This window comes from Gymnoscopelus braueri (genome assembly GCF_963280865.1).
Source record: "Gymnoscopelus braueri genome assembly, chromosome: 2".
Lineage (NCBI taxonomy): Eukaryota > Metazoa > Chordata > Actinopteri > Myctophiformes > Myctophidae > Gymnoscopelus > Gymnoscopelus braueri.
In genome coordinates, this window is record NC_137604.1 from 35,862,806 (window position 1) to 35,886,291 (window position 23,486).

At 39.4% G+C, this 23,486-nt stretch overlaps 2 protein-coding genes across 2 annotated transcripts in view; both read right to left on the minus strand.

Moving 5' to 3' along the window:
• Positions 1-483: 483 nt before the first annotated feature.
• Positions 484-8,473, minus strand: LOC308104786 (histone chaperone asf1b-B-like). The gene is made up of 4 exons (XM_080455313.1): positions 8,176-8,473; positions 4,288-4,403; positions 3,522-3,698; positions 484-2,099 (listed from the first exon to the last, which is right to left on the minus strand). Exons 1-4 carry the CDS (start codon positions 8,282-8,284, stop codon positions 1,905-1,907), a joined length of 597 nt encoding a protein of 198 aa, XP_080311439.1. The 5' UTR covers positions 8,285-8,473; the 3' UTR covers positions 484-1,904.
• An 8,378-nt stretch (positions 8,474-16,851) lies between these two features.
• Positions 16,852-23,486, minus strand: part of LOC308095344 (complement C3-like) — a gene marked incomplete at both ends in the record, with an annotated part of 28,010 nt that continues 21,375 nt past the window's right edge. The window contains 11 exons of the mRNA XM_080442368.1: positions 16,852-16,993; positions 17,241-17,382; positions 18,848-18,931; positions 19,193-19,285; positions 19,754-19,849; positions 20,331-20,433; positions 21,194-21,283; positions 21,739-21,829; positions 22,417-22,471; positions 22,636-22,717; positions 23,383-23,445. Coding sequence (XP_080298494.1) covers positions 16,852-16,993; positions 17,241-17,382; positions 18,848-18,931; positions 19,193-19,285; positions 19,754-19,849; positions 20,331-20,433; positions 21,194-21,283; positions 21,739-21,829; positions 22,417-22,471; positions 22,636-22,717; positions 23,383-23,445 — 1,041 coding nt within the window. The remainder of the gene's footprint in view (positions 16,994-17,240; positions 17,383-18,847; positions 18,932-19,192; positions 19,286-19,753; positions 19,850-20,330; positions 20,434-21,193; positions 21,284-21,738; positions 21,830-22,416; positions 22,472-22,635; positions 22,718-23,382; positions 23,446-23,486) is intronic.

The following is a 23,486-nucleotide window of genomic DNA, read 5'->3' on the forward strand; positions in this document are numbered from 1 at the left end:
ACCTTCTCCTTAATAAAATAAACCTCACTTGGACGATTCCGATAAGACATGGCCAAAGTTATGAAATAACCAACAGCCCCTCTACTTTACAGAGCTTGCCATAGTATGCACCATGCTTATTTTTGCACAATAGTTAATGCATGCCATACAGGCATAGACACCAGCAGCCCTGGACTGGGTCCCACTATTTACTGAGCCTTGTATGCAGATCATAGCAGAGGAAGGAGAAACTGAGACAGTTGTATGAATAGAGGGAACAGGCAGATAGATGGATGATGAGCCGTTTCTTCCATGGCAGAGAGGATCAAAACAACAGAGCAGACATCACCCCTTCCTCTTCCTGACCAGTTGCCTAGCAACATGAGGCCACAGTGAAAACGGTGGAGTGATGTGATGGATGCTGAATTTTATGAATGAAATTAGAAAAACAAGAGGGAGGGTGGGGAAAGAATCAGCCAGTACCAACACCTGTGTAATTGTGGAAGGCTGTAATAGGTATGATGCAATTGCTATAGTAACAGCATGAGAATTACCAAAAAGATGAAACTTTATTACCATCTAACAATATTACAAGTACTTTGAGGCAGAGAATACACATGAAGTACAAAATACAAACATATTTGTATTGCTTTGCCATGTCGAGTTCCAGTCAGGTCAGTGCAGACAGACGCTGTTTGATCATGTCAAGATTATTTATGATTCAAATGACTTTCAAATTACACTACCCAACTTTATGGAGTCCAGGAGCAATATTGAAGATTTGTTTGTGATGTTGCGCTCACACCAGCAACAAAGGACAGGCTACAAGCCATTTTCAATGGATGCCACCAAGATAAAGATACAAACTTGTCACTCGACACTTGTTGTCACTGCATGATGAGTTACAAAAGCTAAGAAAAGAAAAGGCTGAAGCTTGACTTTTTTCAGCGCTCCAATGACGCAGTGAAGTGTCAATCAAACAAGTTGTTTCACCATTTCCTCCCCTTTTTTCTCTCTCTCTCCTCACAATTCCTGCTTGTAATGGGAGAAAACAAATTATTGCTGTCAGTCTATTCCCCGTTTTGTTTAAGCGAAGACTTTATGTATTTATTTTTTTTTCGCATGTTGCGAGCATGTTGAGCAACGGTGACTCAGTGACAGTGTAGCTGACCATGCTTGGACGTTTTGTAGCTTTTGTTGCCATTAGCGGGAAAGCAGCATTAGACTGGGTCTGATTAAACTGGAAGAAAATGGTTGAACTAATGTATGAAAGTAAAAACAAAAAACAAAAAAACTCCAAGCTTCAACATGCAACCATTATCAGAACACAATGATAATTCAACCATATGAACATAAGGTAATGATGTGTGATATAGGTGTACCACATTTTCTTTCAGTTTCATCAATGAATAATTTGCACATTTTTAACGTGCTCTCCTTCAGAGCTGACCAACAGGTGTGATGAGACACCACAGAACAAATGCCCTTTGGCAGCCAAAACCAATTCTGGCCTGGAAACGTGCCGTCATGTGCCAGACGGTTGCTAAATCCATCCGTGGCTTTGATTTGTACTGTTGAGTGCAGTAGTTTTCTCCCAGTCAACACAATACAGGCACCAAGAACAGCAACATAACTTGGATCTCTATGCGTCAGCCCAGAGGAGATATCAAGGTCATGTCAGGGGCCTTTTTCAGGCCGAGCTTATAGACAGAACAAGACGAGAGATTTAAGGCAGGGCTGGAGGTGAGTGAGTGACAAGTCCCATTCGTACATTCATTAGAAAGAGTTGTCCGATCTGTGTAATTTATTATTATTTCCTCATTACCACATATACACATCTATGAGACATAATATGTTTGTGTGTCCATGTCAGTGTGAGTGTTTGTTATAGTGGGTCTTGTCCATGATGTGTATAAATGTGGTTCCTACATGCAGTCCATTGAGTTGTCAAGCATCATTCCAAGGTGCGGAGCCTTGCCAGGTAAACAGGACGGAGGAAGCATGCTGGTGTTAGGGGTGGGGTCAACGTTCTCACTGTCCTCCATTTTATCTGCAACGCCTTCCCAGTTGATATGAAAACGTGTGACACGGGGATTGGAGGCCAAGATATTCCTCTGCAGCTGAAAGAAAGGAGAGAGAAAGGGGTGTGGAGTCACATTCAACTCATGTCATGTTTCCAAGTATTTTTGTTGCCATTACATGGGTATGGGGTAGAAGGAGGTCACATTAAATATAAACAGACAACAGGCACTGTGACCTAGCCTGGCAAACCCTCCCTCCGGAAATCTCATTTCTATTTGATTCCAGGAGTGAGTCTGGCCTGAAGGCTTGTATGGGCGTTTCTAGCGCATTACCAAAAAACCGAGCCTATCAGTGTCGTCGCTCATCGTTCTGTGATTGACAGCAAAAGTTGGCCAATCAGGTGACGAGTTCGAATGAGCCCGAATGGACCCGAGTGCAGCCTGAGTGCAGCCGACCAAACACGAACGGCAGCCATTGTTTCTGTGGGCAGTTTTCTCCACTATTTTAGAACTTTAAAAAGCTCTCAAACTTCTTTTTTGAGGCACGGAATTTACTTATAAGATATCGTTTGGATAGAATTTAGCTGTTTAACTTCATATATGTGGTCAATTAATCATGACAGAGCCTATTTAAAAATAAAATTTCAGAGAACCGGCAGGGGCGGGCAGTGATACGCATGTATCCGAATAAGGCAACCTATTTTGGGCATGGCCATCTCAAAAGTCCCGTTGCGTCACATTAGTCGCGGAGGTGGTAAAAATGCACTGCAATTGGCTGAAGGGGAAAAACGATCATTGGCTGAAGGGGTTGTCAGTCAACGGTATTACTCCCGCCCAACTCCAGCCCACAGCCACTATTGCAGAATGGGCGATCAGGCCAGACTCACTCCTGGAATCAAATAGAAATGAGATTTCAAGAGGGAGGGTTTACCAGGCTAACTGTGACCTCCTTGGCAAGGTGCTTATCACTTTTCAACTTGGCTGCATTCAGTCTAACATTCCTCAGAGGGGCCAGGCTCAGCGCTGCAAGATGCTTCGTGTCCATAAAACCCACCAATATCCAGTTAATCGATGTTTTGAAGGATCTATTCATGACCAGCATCAGTATGCAGCCTAGGTTATATCTGGGGTGAGGCTCCAAGTGTGTTCTATCAAGTATTGTGATGCCTGCAGTCTGTTTTCACAAAGACAGTGGCTTAAGTTAAGGCAGACACTTTTGCATCCTATCGTGGGAGCATGAGTAGTTACTAGTTGCTCACAATTTTGTCACTGAAAGGTGAGGACATATTATGCACATGGACTTGTGTCACCAAAACCAAACATTTAGTTAAAACCTTTTTCTGAAATGATGAACGGCACCCCAGCGATGGTGGGCTAGGTGCACAGAGCTCTGTTTTCCCCACATTTGTCCACCATCATTATATTTTTAACCATCAAGCACTGAGTAGGAAATGAATTATAGGAAAATACTTATTATGAAGGCTGTTGTCATGAATATGTGTGGCATATACATACTGTTACCTGGGTGTAGTTTGGTTTGAGAGGTGGATTCTCTCTCAGTTCAGGGTCTGTGTATTCATTGTTCACATAATAACCAATGCGAATGAATTCCTGCCCAAGGTAGGTGCAGGTTATGAGAACCACAGTAACTCCAACAGCATCACTCTCTGGAATCAGCCCTGTGTTAGGAGCATCTGCCTGAGGGGATAAATAAGGAGACAGAGACATACTGTAGTAATCAAATTAGGGCTACAACAATCGATTATTTTATTAGCAATTATTCTATCGATTACTGTTTTGATTAATTGAGAAACATGCTTTTTTTAAAAGTTGATATTGACAAACGGTGTTGTGCAAAAATAGTGAAAATTGCAGATCTACAAGCTCACAACGTGTCACATTGCGATGCGTTGTGAGCATGCAGGCTATTTTCACTATTTTTTACTGGGTTTCTTTTTCTTCAAACTTTTAACCTACTTTTAACAAGACCAAATTAGGGATAGATTTTATTAAAGTATTGATTGTTCTTTTTTAGAGCATGCCGATCCAGTGGCGTACCCTCTGTAGAGGCAGGACAAGCGGTCGCCTGCCCAACTAAGATCTCGCCTCCCCTAGAAAACCCAAATAACCCGAAAAGGTGTCATTGCGTGCTTAATGTCCTCAAAGTCACGTGCAGGACAAAGTTAACAAAAGATAAAGACTGCAAACACCGTTTACTCCTCACACTGTTTATTACAAGGATCTCAAATGGATCAGGGTGATGCTGAGCAAGACAAATCGATCTTACCTGGAACACAAACATGTGTCTACCCGCCGGTACCGGGCCAACAAGAACGGAGTCTAAAGTCTGGTCACATTCCTCGCTCTCAGCCGAACCCACGTAGATGATCTTCCACTCTAGATCTAGCAGTACAGAGGCAAAAAGTGAAGGAGATGGGTAATCGGAGGGATACAACCAGTGGGCACCAGCGCTGTTCCCCCCCCCCCCCAAATGTAAGAAAATAAATAAATGTATGCTTTGGGAAATGGTTGGATATAATTACATCAGTCGTTATGCCCGATTTATGCTCAGCTGCATACCATAAAATAGCCGATCTACAAGCTCACATCATCTTTTCAGGGCATGACCAAGCATTACATGACATTTCTTAGTTCTACTGGAGTTCTACTGGATCTCCACTAGTCTCTCCCTAACACTTTAATCCAGATTTGATTTGTTGACGATATCGTCAGTATATTTAGTTAGCTAAGTTTTTGTCATCATAGCTTAGTTGGTTTTACTATTAAGTAATGTAAAGTATACATGATTTGAACATTTGGCATTTAAAGCCCTCTCCAGACCAATCTGAGTCGGCCCGATTTTGGGCCGAATTGGCTTCGGGAAGCGTCGGCCAGTCGGTTAGGGGTCCGTCGGGGGGTCCGTCGGGACCTTTTCGGCCGACCCAGAGCCGACCGAACATGTTCAGCTTTTTAGCCGACTGGTAGCGCAGTGGCAGTGACAACAGAGGGCTGTCGGTGTTGCCAGATTATGTGAGAGAAACAAGCGACCATGTCTATGAAAACCTACATTCACTGTTTCTTGTTGTTGCTCCCAGAGAGAGAGAGATTGATTGATTTGCCCTACTTTTGCGCTGTGGTGATTGGGAGCAGGTGTGTAAATTTGTCCAGTGACGGAGTCACATGCATCCGTGTTTATGTATAAATATGTAATGCGCAAGTATGTAAACATGTCCTTCTGAGTGGGAGTTCAAGCATTGCATGAATAGGCTCGCAGAGAGAGAGAGAGAGAGAGAGAGAGAGAGAGAGAGAGAGAGAGAGAGAGAGAGAGAGAGAGAGAGAGAGAGAGAGAGAGAGAGAGAGAGAGAGAGAGAGAGAGAGAGAGAGAGAGAGAGAGAGAGAGAGAGAGAGAGAGAGAGAGAGAGAGAGAGAGAGAGAGAGAGAGAGAGAGAAGGGAGAGAGAGAGAGAAGGGAGAGTGAAAGATTGAGAGAGAGAGGTAAAAAGCGGCAGGGAGAGAAAAAAGGGAGAGTGAAAGATTGAGAGAGAAAGAGCGAGCGAGAGATTGAGGAGACGGAAAGAGGGAGAGAGAACGAGCAATTAAGTGAATTGCTTTCACCTGCTGCTGCTGCTGCTGCTGCTGTGCGGAGTGTGCTACAGGGCATATCTCCGCCAAGCCAGGGTGACCTACCCAGGCTCATGAAATTCATATTCAGGCATAGTAGCCAATTAGAATGAAATCTTCAAAAACGGACTCATATACTGATACAGAACCATATATTGGCTATATATTATGGCTGTCGGGTGGAAATCTTGTATGTTCCTTTTTTATTATTATTTAAAACAATTTAAAATCTTGAAAATAGCCAATCTACAAGCAGTAATTATTAATAATTAAGAAATACTATATTTTAAAGAGTGAAAAATCAACTAAAGTCATTATTAGTGCAAGTTCATTCACATTTCATTTGAATGAAAATAACTTGTGGGTAAAATACATTCTGTGAATCTAATGTGATTAATGTGACCCCTACTTCAGTCAGTGAAGTCCAGGGCTGAATGTGACATATTGAGACCTATATAACTAAATATTGGTCATTTGCCAACACATTATTTTGTGAAATAAATGGGTAATATTTCACAGATAGTTATACTATTCTTATAATATATTAAAATACAATCATCCTTAACCTTCAAGTTAAATGCATTATTTCCGTGGACTTAAAAATCATTTTTGGACTTAAAAATCGTTATTATTTTTTGGATGGCCTTCCTGCCCTGGCAGGAAGGCCGGGCAGGGCCTTTGTGCCCTCCAAAAAATTACAACACCAAAGGCCAAGTGGCCTTGCCCCTAAAATGACGAAATTCCAGGCTTGAATGCAATAGATGTACTCTGAGTCTGTTACAAGTAAAAGTCCGGAATTCAACATTTACTTGAGTAAAAGTACTAAAGTATTGGTATAAAAATGTACTTAAAGTACCAAAAGTAAAAGTACAAAAATGTTTGAAAATAGCAGATCTACAAGCTCAGAACGCGTGCATCGCAACACGTTGTGAGCTTGTAGATCTGCTATTTTCAAATAGCTTATAGGTACAAAATAGGGCTAAAGTGGTTAATGTATGTTTCATAATGATTTATATCTGCAAAGTAACTAGTAACTAAACATTTCAAATAATTGTTGTGGAGTACAAGTATAGACAATTGGAAATACTCCAGTAAAGTAAAAGTACCTCAAAATTGTACTTAAGTACAGTACTTGAGTAAATGTACTAGTTACTTTACACCACTGCACGTCAGTGAAGAAAAAACGCTGGGAACATCCCTAAGTGGCTTTGCAGGGAAACAAGCCCAAAGTCGCTTATAATAAGCAGACCTGGCAACGCTGGCACGCTAAAAGTCAAATTAGCACATGAATGGCCAGTCGGCTGACAGACTTAAATGGTAACTTTTGCCAACCGAATACCAGTCTGTTGCAGTCTGGAGTAGTCTGCAATAGTCTGGACGAGTCTGTTTGGTGCGGAGTTGCCTTAAGGCCTAATATTTCTATAATTGCAACAAAATCTGTGACTACCCAGTCATTAAGGGCATAAATAAGTTGGAGGGTAATTTTATGTCTGATAATGATGTAGCGTGCATGTTCAAATCACTTCATAATACTTCAGACCACTTTCTTTTAACATTGTTAAAAATAGCCGGCTGCTCACTCATTGGGTGGCTCACTCTTCATGTGCTTGATCATCCGAGTTATAACATGTTTCAAGATTATTATAGGCACCATATGGTACAGAGTTTTCCTGTTACTACAGTAACGCGGGATACACCAATCAGCTCCTTGCAATGTCGTCAACGAACCAATCGCCGGAAGAAGGCGTGGCGTTGTGTGCAAGAATTACGCGCCAGCGCCAAATTTCAACAAATTGCCATATCGCTGGTCCTTGAGTGTAACAGCTGAGCTACATCACAACAGATAGCTTATTATGAGCCTTTTACATACCATCAATGTACACTAGCTATAGCCGGAGAGCTAGCTACGTGAAATAGGTAGTGGTGGAAGAAGTACTCAGATATTTTACATAAGTAAAAGTCGCAAAACCACGTCCACAAATATAAAAAATATTTCAAATAAAAGGCCTGTGTTCAAAATGTTACTTGAGTAAAAGTACAAAAGTATTGGCATCAAAATATACTTAAGTTAAAAGTACCAAAGGTAGAAGCACTAAAATGTTTGAAAATAGCAGATCTGCAAGCTTGCAACGCCTTGTGAGCTTGTAGATCGGCTATTTTCAAATAGCCTCGGTATAAAATAGGGCTAAAGTGGTTAATGTATGTTTTACAACATAATAATTTGTATCTGCAAAGTAACTAAAGTTTTCATATAATTGTAGTGGAGTAAAAAGTACAATATTTGCCTCTGAGATGGTGGTGGTGGAGTAGTAGAAGATGATAGTGGGAGTACATAGGAGATAGTGGCGCACTGGAGTAGAAGTATAAAGTATTGAAAATTTAAAATACTCCAGTAAAGTCAAACAAACAAAAAAAAGACCTCAAATTGTACTTAAGTACAATACTTGAGTAAATGTACTTAGTTACTTTACACCACGGGCTACATAATATGAGCAAATGTTGAATGAACATGACTCCACAGCTTACACACATAGCACAGCTAGATCAACACCCACCTTCTGGCAGATCTTCCATGCATTCAAATGTCATTTCGAACTGAAAGGGGTTTCCAAAGCGGCTTGGATTGTCCAGCACGGCGACATTCAACACTTGCACCTTAGCCATCTTCTCCTAACTAACTTATCTTTCTCGTATGTATGAGCTCAAGCAAGAGAGACCTTGTTACCTAAATAAAACACCCGGCTATCGACACGGCTATTGGAATGTCGTCGTAATTCCTAGAAAGTTACACTATTATCTAGAACAAAAGTACACTCTTCTGAGAAGGAGAAGCGCTATTATATCAATATGCCGCCCGACGCACGACGGAAATACGTCTATATCAGTGTTGCCAGATGTTGTGAGAGAAACAAGCCTAAAAGAAGCTGAAAATAGCCAAGTTATAGAGGAATCCACAGACGCGATGCCAGTAGGCAGTCATAGTTGCGGTGTCAAGCGGCGTGAACTTGTAGATCTGAAACATTTTGAAGAAATTAAAACAATTAAAAAATGTTTAAAAACATTTTAACAATACAAAACTTGTGGGGGTCCCTGGCACAAAATATGTTCAAATGGGGGGTCCGCAGACAAATACATTTTTGGGGAGTCCAAGACATGAAAATGTTCAAGAACCACTGGTTTGAACACCATTAGGAAATAGCACAAAATAAACAACTACACTGAAGACTTAACTTAAGAAACAAGCCCAAAAAAAACCCGAAATCCGCAACCACCAATCATTTACAAGCAACTTCCCAGAAAAACAAGCCCAACGTTGCTTAGAATAAGCGGACATGGCAACACTACAGGAAATACGTCAACATTGAATCTTTTTCGGCTTTTCTTTTACACACATGCGTTGAGCTTTGTCGCCATCTAGCGAAAGTTCTTTTTTTATTGTATGCGAAAATGGTAGAAAAAGCAATACGAATTAAATCATAGAGTTATAATACATCGGAATAAATGACCACTTCACAATGTTAAAGAACATGCACCAAAGCAAATAGTACCAACTCTTTTTTTTGTTTACCGTAAAGAAAGTCCATAAAGGCTAATCAGAAGCAGATTTATTTTCCAGCTGTATGCACTTACATAACAAAGCCACTTGAGGGAGCGCAAGATTTTGTAGATGGGATTTTGATATAGGCTAGTTCAGGGGTCTTCAACAGGGGGCCCTCAAGAGTTACTCCAGAGGGTCCGCCAAATCTTTGTGATAGGATTTTTTTCCTTTTTTTCTTCTTTTTACATTAAAAACTTGAACCATAGCATGTCTATTCTGACTTTGATTGATTTTTTTGATTGAATATTTTATTAGGCAAAAAATGTAAAACAGCACAGTTACATTTAAAATACTTTGTCTAACAGGTCCGTTCATAAAAGTCCTTGCGGACTTGTTTCCAATGAGGGCCTTGGTATTCAATTCATAGGCATATATAGTGGCACCACAGTTCAAATATCATTACAAAATAAACAGCCAAAAAAAAATTCATTTTTCCCAAGGTGAGGAACATTACCCCAACGCCTTGCAGCGCAAGGTGTTGTGAGCTTGTATCGGCTATTTTTGGCAAAAGAGGTTTGGTGTAGAGGGAAAACGAGCAAATCAAGTATTGAAGGTTTAAGTGGTTAAATGTTTGAAATGAACAAAAAAATATATAATTACACAACACTGATGATAAGCTATATATGAAATCTAGGAAAACGTTTAATCTGCAACACAATTGTATACAATGTAGGGTCCCTGCTTCGTCTCCCTCTCATAGGGGTCCTTGAGCTGAAAAACGTTGAAGACCCCTGAGCTACTTGAATCATCCTAATCGAGTTGGATTCATACCACAAGGTAAGTGGCATGATAGGCCTAGACCAGATCAGATAAATACATACAATACATACCCAGTAAATGACCCTATGCATTTATTTAACCTACCAAGCGGATTAGACTTGATCTATGATTTAAAGCGGCACTTAGTAACTTTTTTAAAATGAATAAAATGTCAAATCTGTATGGTAGAATGTTATATACAATTGAGGTGGTTGTATTTTGTCTCCCCTGCCTGCTCTTCTATTGAGACATTTAGATCGTGTCAAAGCCTCAAAGGTCATCTCACCTAGACACAGGCTCTGACACGAATTTTGACCTGATGGTCAAGATTCAATTTATCCCCTGAGGAAGCAGGCAGCCTCTATTTAGCTCAATGGTAAAGATTTCAGCACTTGCGCAGGAAACCATGTTCAAATCCGGGGTAGAAGAGGAAAGTTACATAGTGCAGCTTTAATTATTCAGCCTCTTCATAATCCATTAAATAGAAATTTGCAGTGATTTATTTTACTCATTCATCAGAATCAGTTTTATTTGTCACATCAGTTTACAGGTTAGCTTTTTGTCTCTTCCTTCCTACTCAAAAGGCCGGAATTCCGTACTGTAGGCTACAATGAATGGCATTAGCAGTTATTCTGACTCTTCACAATTTATTTGCATATATGTTCCATAATCAATATCAAATAAATAAATAAAAACACTGAAACGATACATCACAGCCTACTATAATGAACAGTCAATATGACCATGTCCATTCACGGTACAAATAGTTTTAACTCTTGTATTTTATGATTTTAATCAAATAACAATATTAGAATAAAATACACATACATGTAGGAAAAGTCAGGGTCCTATCAATACATAGGATTTATTTTGTCAAAGCTATTACATTGCAACATTCTAAAAGAGTCAACATGACTGCCTTGGTCCTCCTTAGTGTTACAATAATACTATGACTGAATGCAATTCAAATAGAAGAGACAAAGCATGTTTTCAAGATCATGGAGCACTTGTACACCTTTGCATTTTAGTCTGTTGAAACAAGGAGAAGATATATCAACACGCTTTCCAAATGCTTTGTTATGTTCACTTTATTAGACTGATCATTCAGTCAGTTTTCATCACTATGCACATCTTCACAAACAACCCACATTGGAAACATCCTTGTACAAATTAGTTGAGCCATTATTTGGTATTTGCAATTGCCATACCGGTTCCTTAAAGGAGCCCATCTGTTCAGAGAATGGTCTAGAACGGTATACCATGTGATGAGGGCCAACACAGTTTAATGAAGATGGATGTTAGATCTTACATGTAACCCATAGCAGTGAAAAGTTTAGATTCAGGAAAGGAAAATGTATTGCTTTCAACTGTTAAGCTGTTGATCTAGGTGATCCATGCCCACACAGTCTTATTCGTCAGTCTGACATTCTGCTGGTGAGGGCCAATACTCTATCCATGTTTTCTCACCTAGAACATACTGATACCTAAGGACAAAATAGAAGAAATACAGTATTGCTTATATCTCCAGTGCTGTGAAAAAAAGTCAAAACTAAGTTCAATTGAGTCAATTAAATGTGTGCATACTGTAAATGTCCGCAGATAACCCTTCTTCAGAATGTTCCACTCTAGCTCACTTTGTACAATGAGAAGCAGGTTCACACCGTTTATTGAAAATAGACTCATAAACACAAAAAATACTCACACATGCATGTACACATGCACTCAGGTTCAAAGTAAAGCCTCACTTTTTACTGGCCCCTTCATAACAAACAAAGCTTATTTTTTAGTTATGCCACATTTACAGCACCAAAAACTCTGAATGAATGACAAACATGCAGAACAAAGTTCATGATTAACGTTTAGGCTTGATCCTTCTCCTAAATCCTGAATGCATCACATGGTAATTTGATACACTTGTTTCTTTGCCAAGCACCAACAGTAGCCTTATGAACTGGACCTATTTGGACATTAAAAAAAGTTTGTTTACTTGCAATCCTGAATGTACACCACATCAGCAGTTCAAAGATAAAACATGTTGTTTCCGGTCAGCAAACATAGCCTTTAATACTGTATTTGTCTAATCATTAAACCCAACCCTGTTGGCTTTTTTGAGTTTGTGTTGACATAGTAATTTGTGTCTTTCAACTAAACAAACACCGTTTCCAGTCAGCAAACATAGCCTTTAGCAATAGGTAGTCAACCCTTTTGGCTCTTACATTTTTGGTTGTATTTGAACAGTGACCTTGTAAAGTATCAACTATGATCTTCTTATTATTTTGTAGCAGAATTATTCATAAGTAGCTATACAATATGGACTTCCTCTTTGTTCCCTCACATATTATGGAAAATAATGGGTTGTCTTCCCTCAGCAGTATGTTCCCTCAAGGAATATATCTTCTGACTATGCTCCTTCTTTTAGTTTACATTTAGCTATGACATTCATTATGCTCTTCCCCAGAGTGACTTCAAATATTTCCTTTCAGTAATAAATTATTAATATATTGTTGTTTTAATTTCACAATTTTTGCTTACACTCGCTTGCTGTGCTTGTGTTTTACTGTTCTCTGTGTGTATCCAGTTCTAATCCCAAATCACCTGTTTTCTCTGTTTGCTCCACCTCATCTCCAAACTTCTCCACACTTCTCATCATTCTATTATCCACCTGCCCTGTGAATGTTCTGTGAACTTATCTCTGATTAAGTGCTTTTTACCTGTAGCACAAACTTTATTCTTCTTGTTTTCAACATCCCGGATTACTATTATCTCGTTGTTGCATTGTTGTTAGAAGTCTTGCGAAACTTTCTTGAATGTTGAGTCTCTCTCCTTTTCTCACACTTGCCTGCCCTGTTTTGATTCTGTTTTCTTAAACTCTCATATTTTGACATTTGGCTTATTCAGACTTCTTTCATTCTACTCCTTGTCTCCTGTTGTGGATGGCTGGTAGGTGGAGCTGGGAGGCCATCAGCTCTGATCTGGAGCACCTGAGCCTATTACTCTGAGGGCTTTAAAAGCAGTCCTCTTCCTGTCACATTCTCTTCTCATCTCTCCCCAGTTTGTTTGTTAACCTACCTTGGTTTACACCCTGCAACATTCACACTGCACATACACTCACACCCATACACTGCCTTCACACTGATGGTCATTCATATTTACTGACATGTTGAGTTTGCCGTTTTTTATTTAGTCATCTTTAAATAAAGACATTTTTATATACTTTTAACCGTGCCTGTGTCTCCCTTTTGTTGCAACCCTGAGTCAGGTTGTAACAGTTTTTACTATTGTAACAATGGGGATGTTCCCCCAAGATCAGAATAAAAGGATCCGAGCAGATCTGGCTTCTATGAGAACTCGGTTGCACAAATGCACAGAGAAAATAATAAACACTTCCACCAAACGGTAGAGACTGAACAGTACTGAAAATTATCACTAGGCAGTGAGAAGGCTGAAAACTAAGGAATCTAACTCAAAACATAAGCAAGCATCCACCAGGTTTGACTTGATTCTTGACTCGACTTGGAATGACGCGAAGCTGCAGAGCTTCAGAACCGTGGACAGTGACAGATTCAGAGCTCAGACCAACAGGGGTGGATGAGGGTGGATGTCACAACTAATTTATGAACGCAACATGTACAGCACATGTACAACATGTGCAGGCCACTGTCGAAGTGTCCCTGACCAAGACACTTAACCCCTAACAGCCCCCCCCCCCCCTGTAAATCTATTATTTTTAGTTCAAGTGGTTCAGAGAATACTCATGTACCCATTTCAAGGAGATATGAGACAGGCCATGGTATGTGGGCCAACACAGTTTAATGAAGATGCGAATGAAACATTGGGACATATTTTGCACATAATACAAAATGAGCAGCTTACATATAACTGCCCCCATAGCAATGAAAATGTGACATTCAGGAAAGGGAAACATATTGCTTTGAACTACTGTGGACATCCAATGAACATTAACGCGTCCACCAGTTCCTCCAAGCCCACACAGACAGATCTGCTTTCATCATCCTGACATTCTATTTGTGTGGGCCAATACTCTATCCATGTCCTCTCACCCAGTATATACTGGTACCTAAGGAGAAAAGAGAGGAAAAGACATTTTGTGATCGTCTCTCGTTATAGTACTTATTAACATAATTCTACAGTGGACATTCACATACAATTTCTTATTCAGTATTGTGACATGAACAGAAACAACAACAGAACAATTGGGGAACAGAACAAATGTGGGGAAATAGAAAGTCAAAAGTAAGATAAATCATACAGTATAGTATAAAATAAAAATGTTACAGCTGCAACACACAGCAAACTTACCCGTCGTCGTTATCATTTCTGTACATATCTTTTGATGTGCCCATGATCAGATAGGTCTTATCTTTTGTCAATCCCAAAGACTCTCTGCAGTGTGTGAAACTTAGAAATGCACGGAGCTGCCCCTGTGCACCTATATCACTTCCTGTCACATGAATATAACATAAAGAGTGAATGAAATGCATGTATTCCACTTCTGAGAATCTTGATGAATATACAAGAATTCAATGGAGCGTAGAATAAAGCCCTTCCATTTACACAGTACATTCCTCAGTGTAAATCTTTGTACCAATGGATAGATCAACTGTATACACTGGGTGTTAAAATGTGAAACAGAAAGGACTAGCCTTTCAGTACTAAAATGGAAGTAAAAATAGAAACTCCATAGTTTCTGATGCTTTCAAATATGATTAAAAGCTCCAGTTTGAATGCTGATATAAAAAGCAACACCATAACAAAATGGCACCATCAAGTTTGAATGTTTTGATCATTAGAGAGAGGCATTAGAATCTATTGATGAAAAATAATTCTATAAAAGCAGAATGTTATATAAAAGGTGGTGCTCCTCGATCCAGCAGGATACAAAACATGAAAAACACAGAAGGTCCGGGCACAGAAATTTAAAATAGGAGAACAGGCTTTATTACTAAATATATGATAAAGCCTGTTCTCCTCTTTTAAATTTCGGAGTTATAAATGAATATTGTATTCATTTAGAGAACTCTTACTTATGTGTGCTTCTGTATCCATTAGTTTAACCAGTTTTGTAGTTAAGGCCTCTGACTAAGGCAGCTGAGTTTGCTACCATGTGTTGTTAATAACAGATGGTTGCTAAAATGTGAGAAAGCTTTGATGTCAAGAATAGTAACTCAGTATACAAGCTGTAGTCAGACAGGACATGCGTTGGGTCAGACAGGAAGTTTCATTACATTGCATTGTACCATGCACCTACTCCTACTCGAGTGCTAAAATCTCTCATACTTTAAAATCTGAATTGTTGTCTTATTGCCTTATTGTGTTATGTTTTATGAGTGCCCAAATACAGAATCTCTTTGACACACTATGCCAGATGGTGTGGCACCTCGTTTGTCTGTCTGTGTGTCTGCAAACCACTGGACTGATCAGCCCACACATATCTTGTGCATACTGCCAGCAGTGCCATCTATTAGAGAGTTACGCCAACTCCGTTCACTTCTTCGGGCCAGGTCTTCTACATACACATACATTGGCGAATAGTGACAAATCCCTAAACCGGAAGTTCATGGAATGCATTGAAGTCGACGGCTCCTTGTCACTATTTCCAGCTACATGAACCACGTGACCGACGCTGTTTCTGACCCCTCATTGGCGCAACTCTCTAATAGAAGGCTCTGACTGCCAGTAAGTCAAGGAGTTATTAATTCCTGAATATTTTTCATATATTGTCAAATTGTGTGTATGAATATTTTCCACATTAATTCCCACTCTCAGATACTCACAATATCTTCCTCTCAGTTGTAGTACAAGTAAACATATTGAAAATTGGAAATACTCCAATAAAGTAAAAATACCTAAAAATTGTACTTAAGTACAGTACTGAAGTAAATGTACTTAGTTACTTTCCACCACTGGATAAAGTCAAACACCAAGGTAAGAGACAGATTGATAGTGAGAGTGAGAGTGAGAGTGAGAGTGAGAGTGAGAGTGAGAGTGAGAGAGAGAGAGGTAAAATATTTACAGTATGAGAGAGCTGTTCTTACCTTGTCCAGGTAGATTATAAGGGAACCTCTTTCTGACAGAACTGTGTTCATCTCATATTTTGAAATGACTTTGTCGACTCCAGCGCTTAACTACACACACACACACACACACACACACACACACACACACACACACACACACACACACACACACACACACACACACACACACACACACACACGTCACATTAACATCCCATGCACGTTATATCATATGGTTGCTGTCGGGTGTAAACCTTGTATGTCCAAAACCGTATTATTTTAAAAACATTTTAAAACAGTGAAAATAGCAGATCTAGAAGCTCACAACGACGCTTCCAGATCTGCTATTTTCAAAACTTTTGTGTGAACATAAGCAAGCATCCACCAGGTTTGACTTGATTCTTGACTCGACTTGGAATGACGCGAAGCTGCAGAGCTTCAGAACCGTGGACAGTGACAGATTCAGAGCTCAGACCAACAGGGGTGGATGAGGGTGGATGTCACAACTAATTTATGAACGCAACATGTACAGCACATGTACAACATGTGCAGGCCACTGTCGAAGTGTCCCTGACCAAGACACTTAACCCCTAACAGCCCCCCCCCCCCCCTGTAAATCTATTATTTTTAGTTCAAGTGGTTCAGAGAATACTCATGTACCCATTTCAAGGAGATATGAGACAGGCCATGGTATGTGGGCCAACACAGTTTAATGAAGATGCGAATGAAACATTGGGACATATTTTGCACATAATACAAAATGAGCAGCTTACATATAACTGCCCCCATAGCAATGAAAATGTGACATTCAGGAAAGGGAAACATATTGCTTTGAACTACTGTGGACATCCAATGAACATTAACGCGTCCACCAGTTCCTCCAAGCCCACACAGACAGATCTGCTTTCATCATCCTGACATTCTATTTGTGTGGGCCAATACTCTATCCATGTCCTCTCACCCAGTATATACTGGTACCTAAGGAGAAAAGAGAGGAAAAGACATTTTGTGATCGTCTCTCGTTATAGTACTTATTAACATAATTCTACAGTGGACATTCACATACAATTTCTTATTCAGTATTGTGACATGAACAGAAACAACAACAGAACAATTGGGGAACAGAACAAATGTGGGGAAATAGAAAGTCAAAAGTAAGATAAATCATACAGTATACGGTAGTATAAAATAAAAATGTTACAGCTGCAACACACAGCAAACTTACCCGTCGTCGTTATCATTTCTGTACATATCTTTTGATGTGCCCATGATCAGATAGGTCTTATCTTTTGTCAATCCCAAAGACTCTCTGCAGTGTGTGAAACTTAGAAATGCACGGAGCTGCCCCTGTGCACCTATATCACTTCCTGTCACATGAATATAACATAAAGAGTGAATGAAATGCATGTATTCCACTTCTGAGAATCTTGATGAATATACAAGAATTCAATGGAGCGTAGAATAAAGCCCTTCCATTTACACAGTACATTCCTCAGTGTAAATCTTTGTACCAATGGATAGATCAACTGTATACACTGGGTGTTAAAATGTGAAACAGAAAGGACTAGCCTTTCAGTACTAAAATGGAAGTAAAAATAGAAACTCCATAGTTTCTGATGCTTTCAAATATGATTAAAAGCTCTAGTTTGAATGCTGATATAAAAAGCAACACCATAACAAAATGGCACCATCAAGTTTGAATGTTTTGATCATTAGAGAGAGGCATTAGAATCTATTGATGAAAAATAATTCTATAAAAGCAGAATGTTATATAAAAGGTGGTGCTCCTCGATCCAGCAGGATACAAAACATGAAAAACACAGAAGGTCCGGGCACAGAAATTTAAAATAGGAGAACAGGCTTTATTACTAAATATATGATAAAGCCTGTTCTCCTCTTTTAAATTTCGGAGTTATAAATGAATATTTTATTCATTTAGAGAACTCTTACTTATGTGTGCTTCTGTATCCATTAGTTTAACCAGTTTTGTAGTTAAGGCCTCTGACTAAGGCAGCTGAGTTTGCTACCATGTGTTGTTAATAACAGATGGTTGCTAAAATGTGAGAAAGCTTTGATGTCAAGAATAGTAACTCAGTATACAAGCTGTAGTCAGACAGGACATGCGTTGGGTCAGACAGGAAGTTTCATTACATTGCATTGTACCATGCACCTACTCCTACTCGAGTGCTAAAATCTCTCATACTTTACAATCTGAATTGTTGTCTTATTGGCTTATTGTGTTATGTTTTATGAGTGCCCAAATACAGAATCTCTTTGACACACTATGCCAGATGGTGTGGCACCTCGTTTGTCTGTCTGTGTGTCTGCAAACCACTGGACTGATCAGCCCACACATATCTTGTGCATACTGCCAGTAAGTCAAGGAGTTATTAATTCCTGAATATTTTGAATATATTGTCAAATTGTGTGTATAAATATTTTCCACATTAATTCCCACTCTCAGATTCACAACACGTCGCATCATGACACATTGTGAGCTTGTAGAACGGCTATTTTCAAATAGCCGATGTATAAGTTTAAAGTGGTTAAACTGATTTTGATACAGTATTAACTAATTTTGCTGGGGACCCCCTGGAAGCCCCCTCAGGGACCCCTGGAGCTTCCCAGACCCCACTTAAAGAACCACTGTATACATGCTAAAAGCACCCTTCCTCTATTGCAGATTTAACATCCGTTGGTTAAGCTTTTGGCCAGAGACCTGAGTCAGACCAAGGTATTTGAGGGGAAAAATTAAGGCAAATGTTAAATTGAGTCAATTAAAATAGATCAACATATAAGAAAGAATAATATATAAATAATAATAATATCTACCTTCCTTGATGATGCTGTCTATGCGCATATGGTAAATGTCTGTGGATTTAGCATCTTCAAATCTTTCCAGTCTCACTTTGTACACTGAGGACAGACAGGTTGCACACTGTTACAATACTTTACTGCACAAAGATCTCTCAAACTCACATAACACACACACACACACACACACACACACACACACACACACACACACACACACACACACACACACACACACACACACACACACACACACACACACACACACACACACACACACACACACACACACACACACACACACACACACACACACACACACACACACACACACACACACACCTTGCCAACAGGGACACTTACCATAATCAATTCTGTTGTCCACTGCAGTCTCACAGGCCTTAGCCTGACGCTCATCATTGTCAACATTGCCCTTCTTCTGCATGCTGCAGCTCTCTGGAAAAGCACAGTGTTCAAAAATTAAATAAAGTATGTGAGCGATGGGTGAATGAGCTTATGTATCAATGGAAGAGGAAAATTAATGATTAATTACAATATCTAGTGTCAGTCAAAATATACAGAATGTATCATAATTTACGTAATTTGTGAAATTATTTGTATGTAATCTGGTGTTTATGTTAGGGTACAAGTCTCAAAGTTATGTATTATCTCAGCTATGTGTGCGTAACGTTCGAGTGTAAAAATGAGCAAACCATGTATGCAGATACTTTGCACTGTATGTGCTGTATATACAATAGCAGCAATAGCAACATCAATATGATATTGAGAGAAAAGAAAATTAAGCTGTGGGTTAGATCATCGTCAGACATCACAGAGGTTCCCATAAGAATGAATGGACTTCAGGTTGCATAGTTACAGTCCCTTCCTAGAGCTAAATGGAAATGAGGCGTTATTGTTGCTGACCTTCAGCACATGTACATTCGGCATCGTTCTTTCGGCAGAGCGTTAATAGCTCTCCCTGTTGCCTCACTGGATGGTAGAATTTCACACATTTCTTCGCTACAAGGAGTACAAAAAGAGAGAGAGATCCTTGGGATTTTCAAATGAAAGAATGAAAACTTGATTCAATGTCTCATATAGCACATTACAAATAACACACTGACATCACAGAGAACATTAAGCTGTAGTACAGACAGGGTTTCACAAGGGGTTCCATGTAATTCATCACTATTGTAGATCCTGAAAACGAACCTTAAACATCTTGAAAACATGGTTACAAAATATTTGCAATGAAATTGATAAAAAATACCAACCTTATTTGTGTTTATGTATGATGTATACAATGCATGTATGTACAGTATGTATTTTTGTATGATGTATGTACATATTTTGTATGATGTATTTATTTTATAAGAAGCATATAGTTTTTGTGTATATGCTTGTCTGTATGTGTTTTTGTATGATTGTGTGCATGTGTGTGTCCCCGGCGCTGCGTTCAAAGACAGAGCAAGTGGCAGAGGGCGTGTTCCTGTCAACTCACCATCGTAGTAATCATAGACAGACACCGCTGCAGGTTGCATGACCCCCACTTTCATTGTCTGGGTGATTCTAAAACTAATCTCATCTGGCAGTCTGTGAGACACCTATAGATAAAGTCAAACACCAAGGTAAGAGAGAGAGGGAGATTATAGTGTATGTGTGTGTGAGAGAGACAGTGGTGGAAAAAGTAAAAAAAAGTAAAGTAAGTAAAAGTATCAATACTGGAATATAGAAATACTCTGTTACGTTAAGTAAAAGTCCGGAATTCTAAATTTACTTGAGTAAAAGTACAAAAGTATTGGTATCAAAATGTACTTAAAGTACTAAAAGTAATATTATTCATTATGCAGAATGTCTGATTTCATAAGTTTTCAAATGTATACAAATCTTTTGAAGATAGCAAAAGCAGCTCACAATGCGTTGCATCGCGATGCATTGTGAGCTTGTAGATCGGCTATTTTCAAATGGAAGAAATATATATATAGGGCTGAAGTGGGTAATGTATGTTTTGTAATAATAATTCAAATCTACAAAGTAACAAAATTTTCAAATAATTGTAGTGGAGTAAAAGTACAATATCTTCCTCTCAGTTGTAGTACAAGTAAAAGTATTGAAAATTGGAAATACTCCAGTAAAGTAAAAATACCTAAAAATTGTACTTAAGTACAGTACTGAAGTAAATGTACTGGACTTTCCACCACTGGATAAAGTCAAACACCAAGGTAAGAGACAGATTGATAGTGTGAGTGAGAGTGAGAGTGAGTGAGAGTGAGAGAGAGTGAGAGTGAGAGTGAGAGTGAGAGTGAGAGTGAGAGTGAGAGAGAGAGAGGTACAATATTTACATTATGAGAGAGCTGTTCTTACCTTGTCCAGGTAGATTATAAGGGAACCTCTTTCTGACAGAACTGTGTTCATCTCATATTTTGAAATGACTTTGTCGACTCCAGCGCTTAACTACACACACACACACACACACACACACACACACACACACACACACACATACATGTCACATTAACATCCCATGCTCGTTATATCATATGGTTGCTGTCGGGTGTAAACCTTGTATGTCCAAAACCGTATTATTTAAAAAACATTTTAAAACAGTGAAAATAGCAGATCTAGAAGCTCACAACGACGCTTGCAGATCTGCTATTTTCACAACCTTTGTGTGACACTCTGGAATGATGAAAGTAGGGCATTAATACTAAGTTAAAAGTTGAAATATGGATATACAAGGTTTCTGCCCGACAGCAACGATAATGTTCTTTCTAATGCACCTGTCTATCTCTCTGTGTGTGTGTGTGTGTGTGAGTGTGAGTGTGAGTGTGAGTGTGAGTGTGTGAGTGTGAGTGTGAGTGTGAGTGTGAGTGTGTGTGTGTGTGTGTGTGTTGTGGTTAGACCCTCACCAAGTCCAGATCCTTTGATTCCACAGTAAATCCAGTGAGCAAGCCAATATCCAAAATTGCCATTCCTGAATCTATGTTCTTGTCCTTATACCTGTGAAGACAGACAATGGATGGATTAGTGATACAAAGAAAGGATGAGCAGAGCGTGAATATTCCCTCAGTCTGACATCCATCTCTACAGATCTTTTCAAAGCTAAATGAAGAATGTAATGTAAAGGATAAGTCTGGTGCTGTTTACTGTTAATGTTTTCTCTGACAGCAGCAGCAAGCAAGCAGTGCATCAAATTGACTGATTGTATGTGTTCACTGGAATTTAAATTAAATTAATATGTTTCTAATGTAGCCCCAACAGATGGTATTTAAAGGTGTAGTTCACCCAAAATAATTATGGAGATTCTTTTGTTTTTGGCGCATAGGACTCAATTGACCACAATTGACCTGCATTAGAGTCTCCTACCGGTCTTCAAATTATTGGGTTAGGAATTGGGTTAGGAATGCGTCAAAACCAAATAGCATGATGGCAAGAAGTAGGAAAATAGAGCCCACACAGGTTGAAAGGAAACTAATAATAATAGGAAGGAGAGGAGGAGAAGAGGAAGAGGGAGCAAGGGATGAAGTAAACATTATGTTGCTGGTCAGACAATATCAATCTACATACAGCCTGGTCACTCTACTTACAAAACCAATATTTTCAGCATGTATGTCTTCACGTTCTCCAATCCCACCGTTTTCACTGGTGGTGATGAACAGAAAAGACGAAACATTTCAGAGACACCCTGGAACCCCCTCAAGGACCACTGGGGGTCCCCGGGACCGCACATTGTGAGTATCACTGCACTAAACGGATCAACACATGACAGACAAACTGCACAAGCAGCCATACAGCATCCAATTCACCTGGGATGAGTTCCACAGAGACGTTGAACTTCTGACAGTCACTCTTCCTTTCTTTTGGTAAGGCGTAATAGAGTGAGACCACCTGTCAGCGGATGAATAGAGTTAATGTTATAATGATCAAATGAAAAAATGTCTTATAGGATAACGTGTAACATAGAATGCCTCTTTCATCCACTCCCTCTGAAATGGTGTCGTCACTGTCAGGCAGAAACCTCCATATTTAAACTTTTTTTATTTTCTTATTTTTTTTTATCCCACGATTTTTAACCCATTTTTTCAACCAGTGGCAATTGCCTAAGCTGTAATCCTGGGCGCTACTCTCCCTCTGCCAGCCTGGGAAGAGCCCCGAACTGAGCTCATGCCTCCTTCAATGCACGAGGAGTGAGCAGGCCGCTTCTTATCACCTGACAGGGGGGGAGTTTCCCCGGTAAACTTTTAATGTTTTTCCATAAAAGAATGCCCCACTTCTTCATACAAGAGTGTTGCACAAAAGTAGTGAAAATAGCAGATCTACAAGCTCACAACGACTTGCATCGCGAGGCGTTGTAGATCGGCTATTTTCAGCATTTAATTACAAATAATAATAATTCAAAAGGAATGGTTTTGGACATGAGAGGTTTCCACCCGACAGTGACGAATGGATAGGTGGGGGGTCTTCTCTTTTTATTATTTTATTGTATTACTTTTTTTCGTAAAAAAAAAAAAAAGTCAAACAAAAAAGTGTGGCTGTAGTAGAGTGATGCTCACTGTGAGAGTTGCTTCTCCTCTTCCTGTGGCTGTCACTGCCAGGTTATGGTTTACATCTTTGATCTGTCCAAGATTACACATACACACACAAACAACGCACACGC

Bases quoted from the DNA above. Each gene is read 5' to 3' on its own strand.
- LOC308104786 (XM_080455313.1), bottom strand. From the start codon at position 8,284: ATGGCTAAGGTGCAAGTGTTGAATGTCGCCGTGCTGGACAATCCAAGC. The intron at 4,404-8,175 runs GTGGGTGTTGAT...CTGTACTGCTAG, and splicing joins CATGGAAGATCTGCCAGAAG to ATCTAGAGTGGAAGATCATC. The intron at 3,699-4,287 runs GTAAGATCGATT...TTATCCCCTCAG, and splicing joins GACACATGTTTGTGTTCCAG to GCAGATGCTCCTAACACAGG.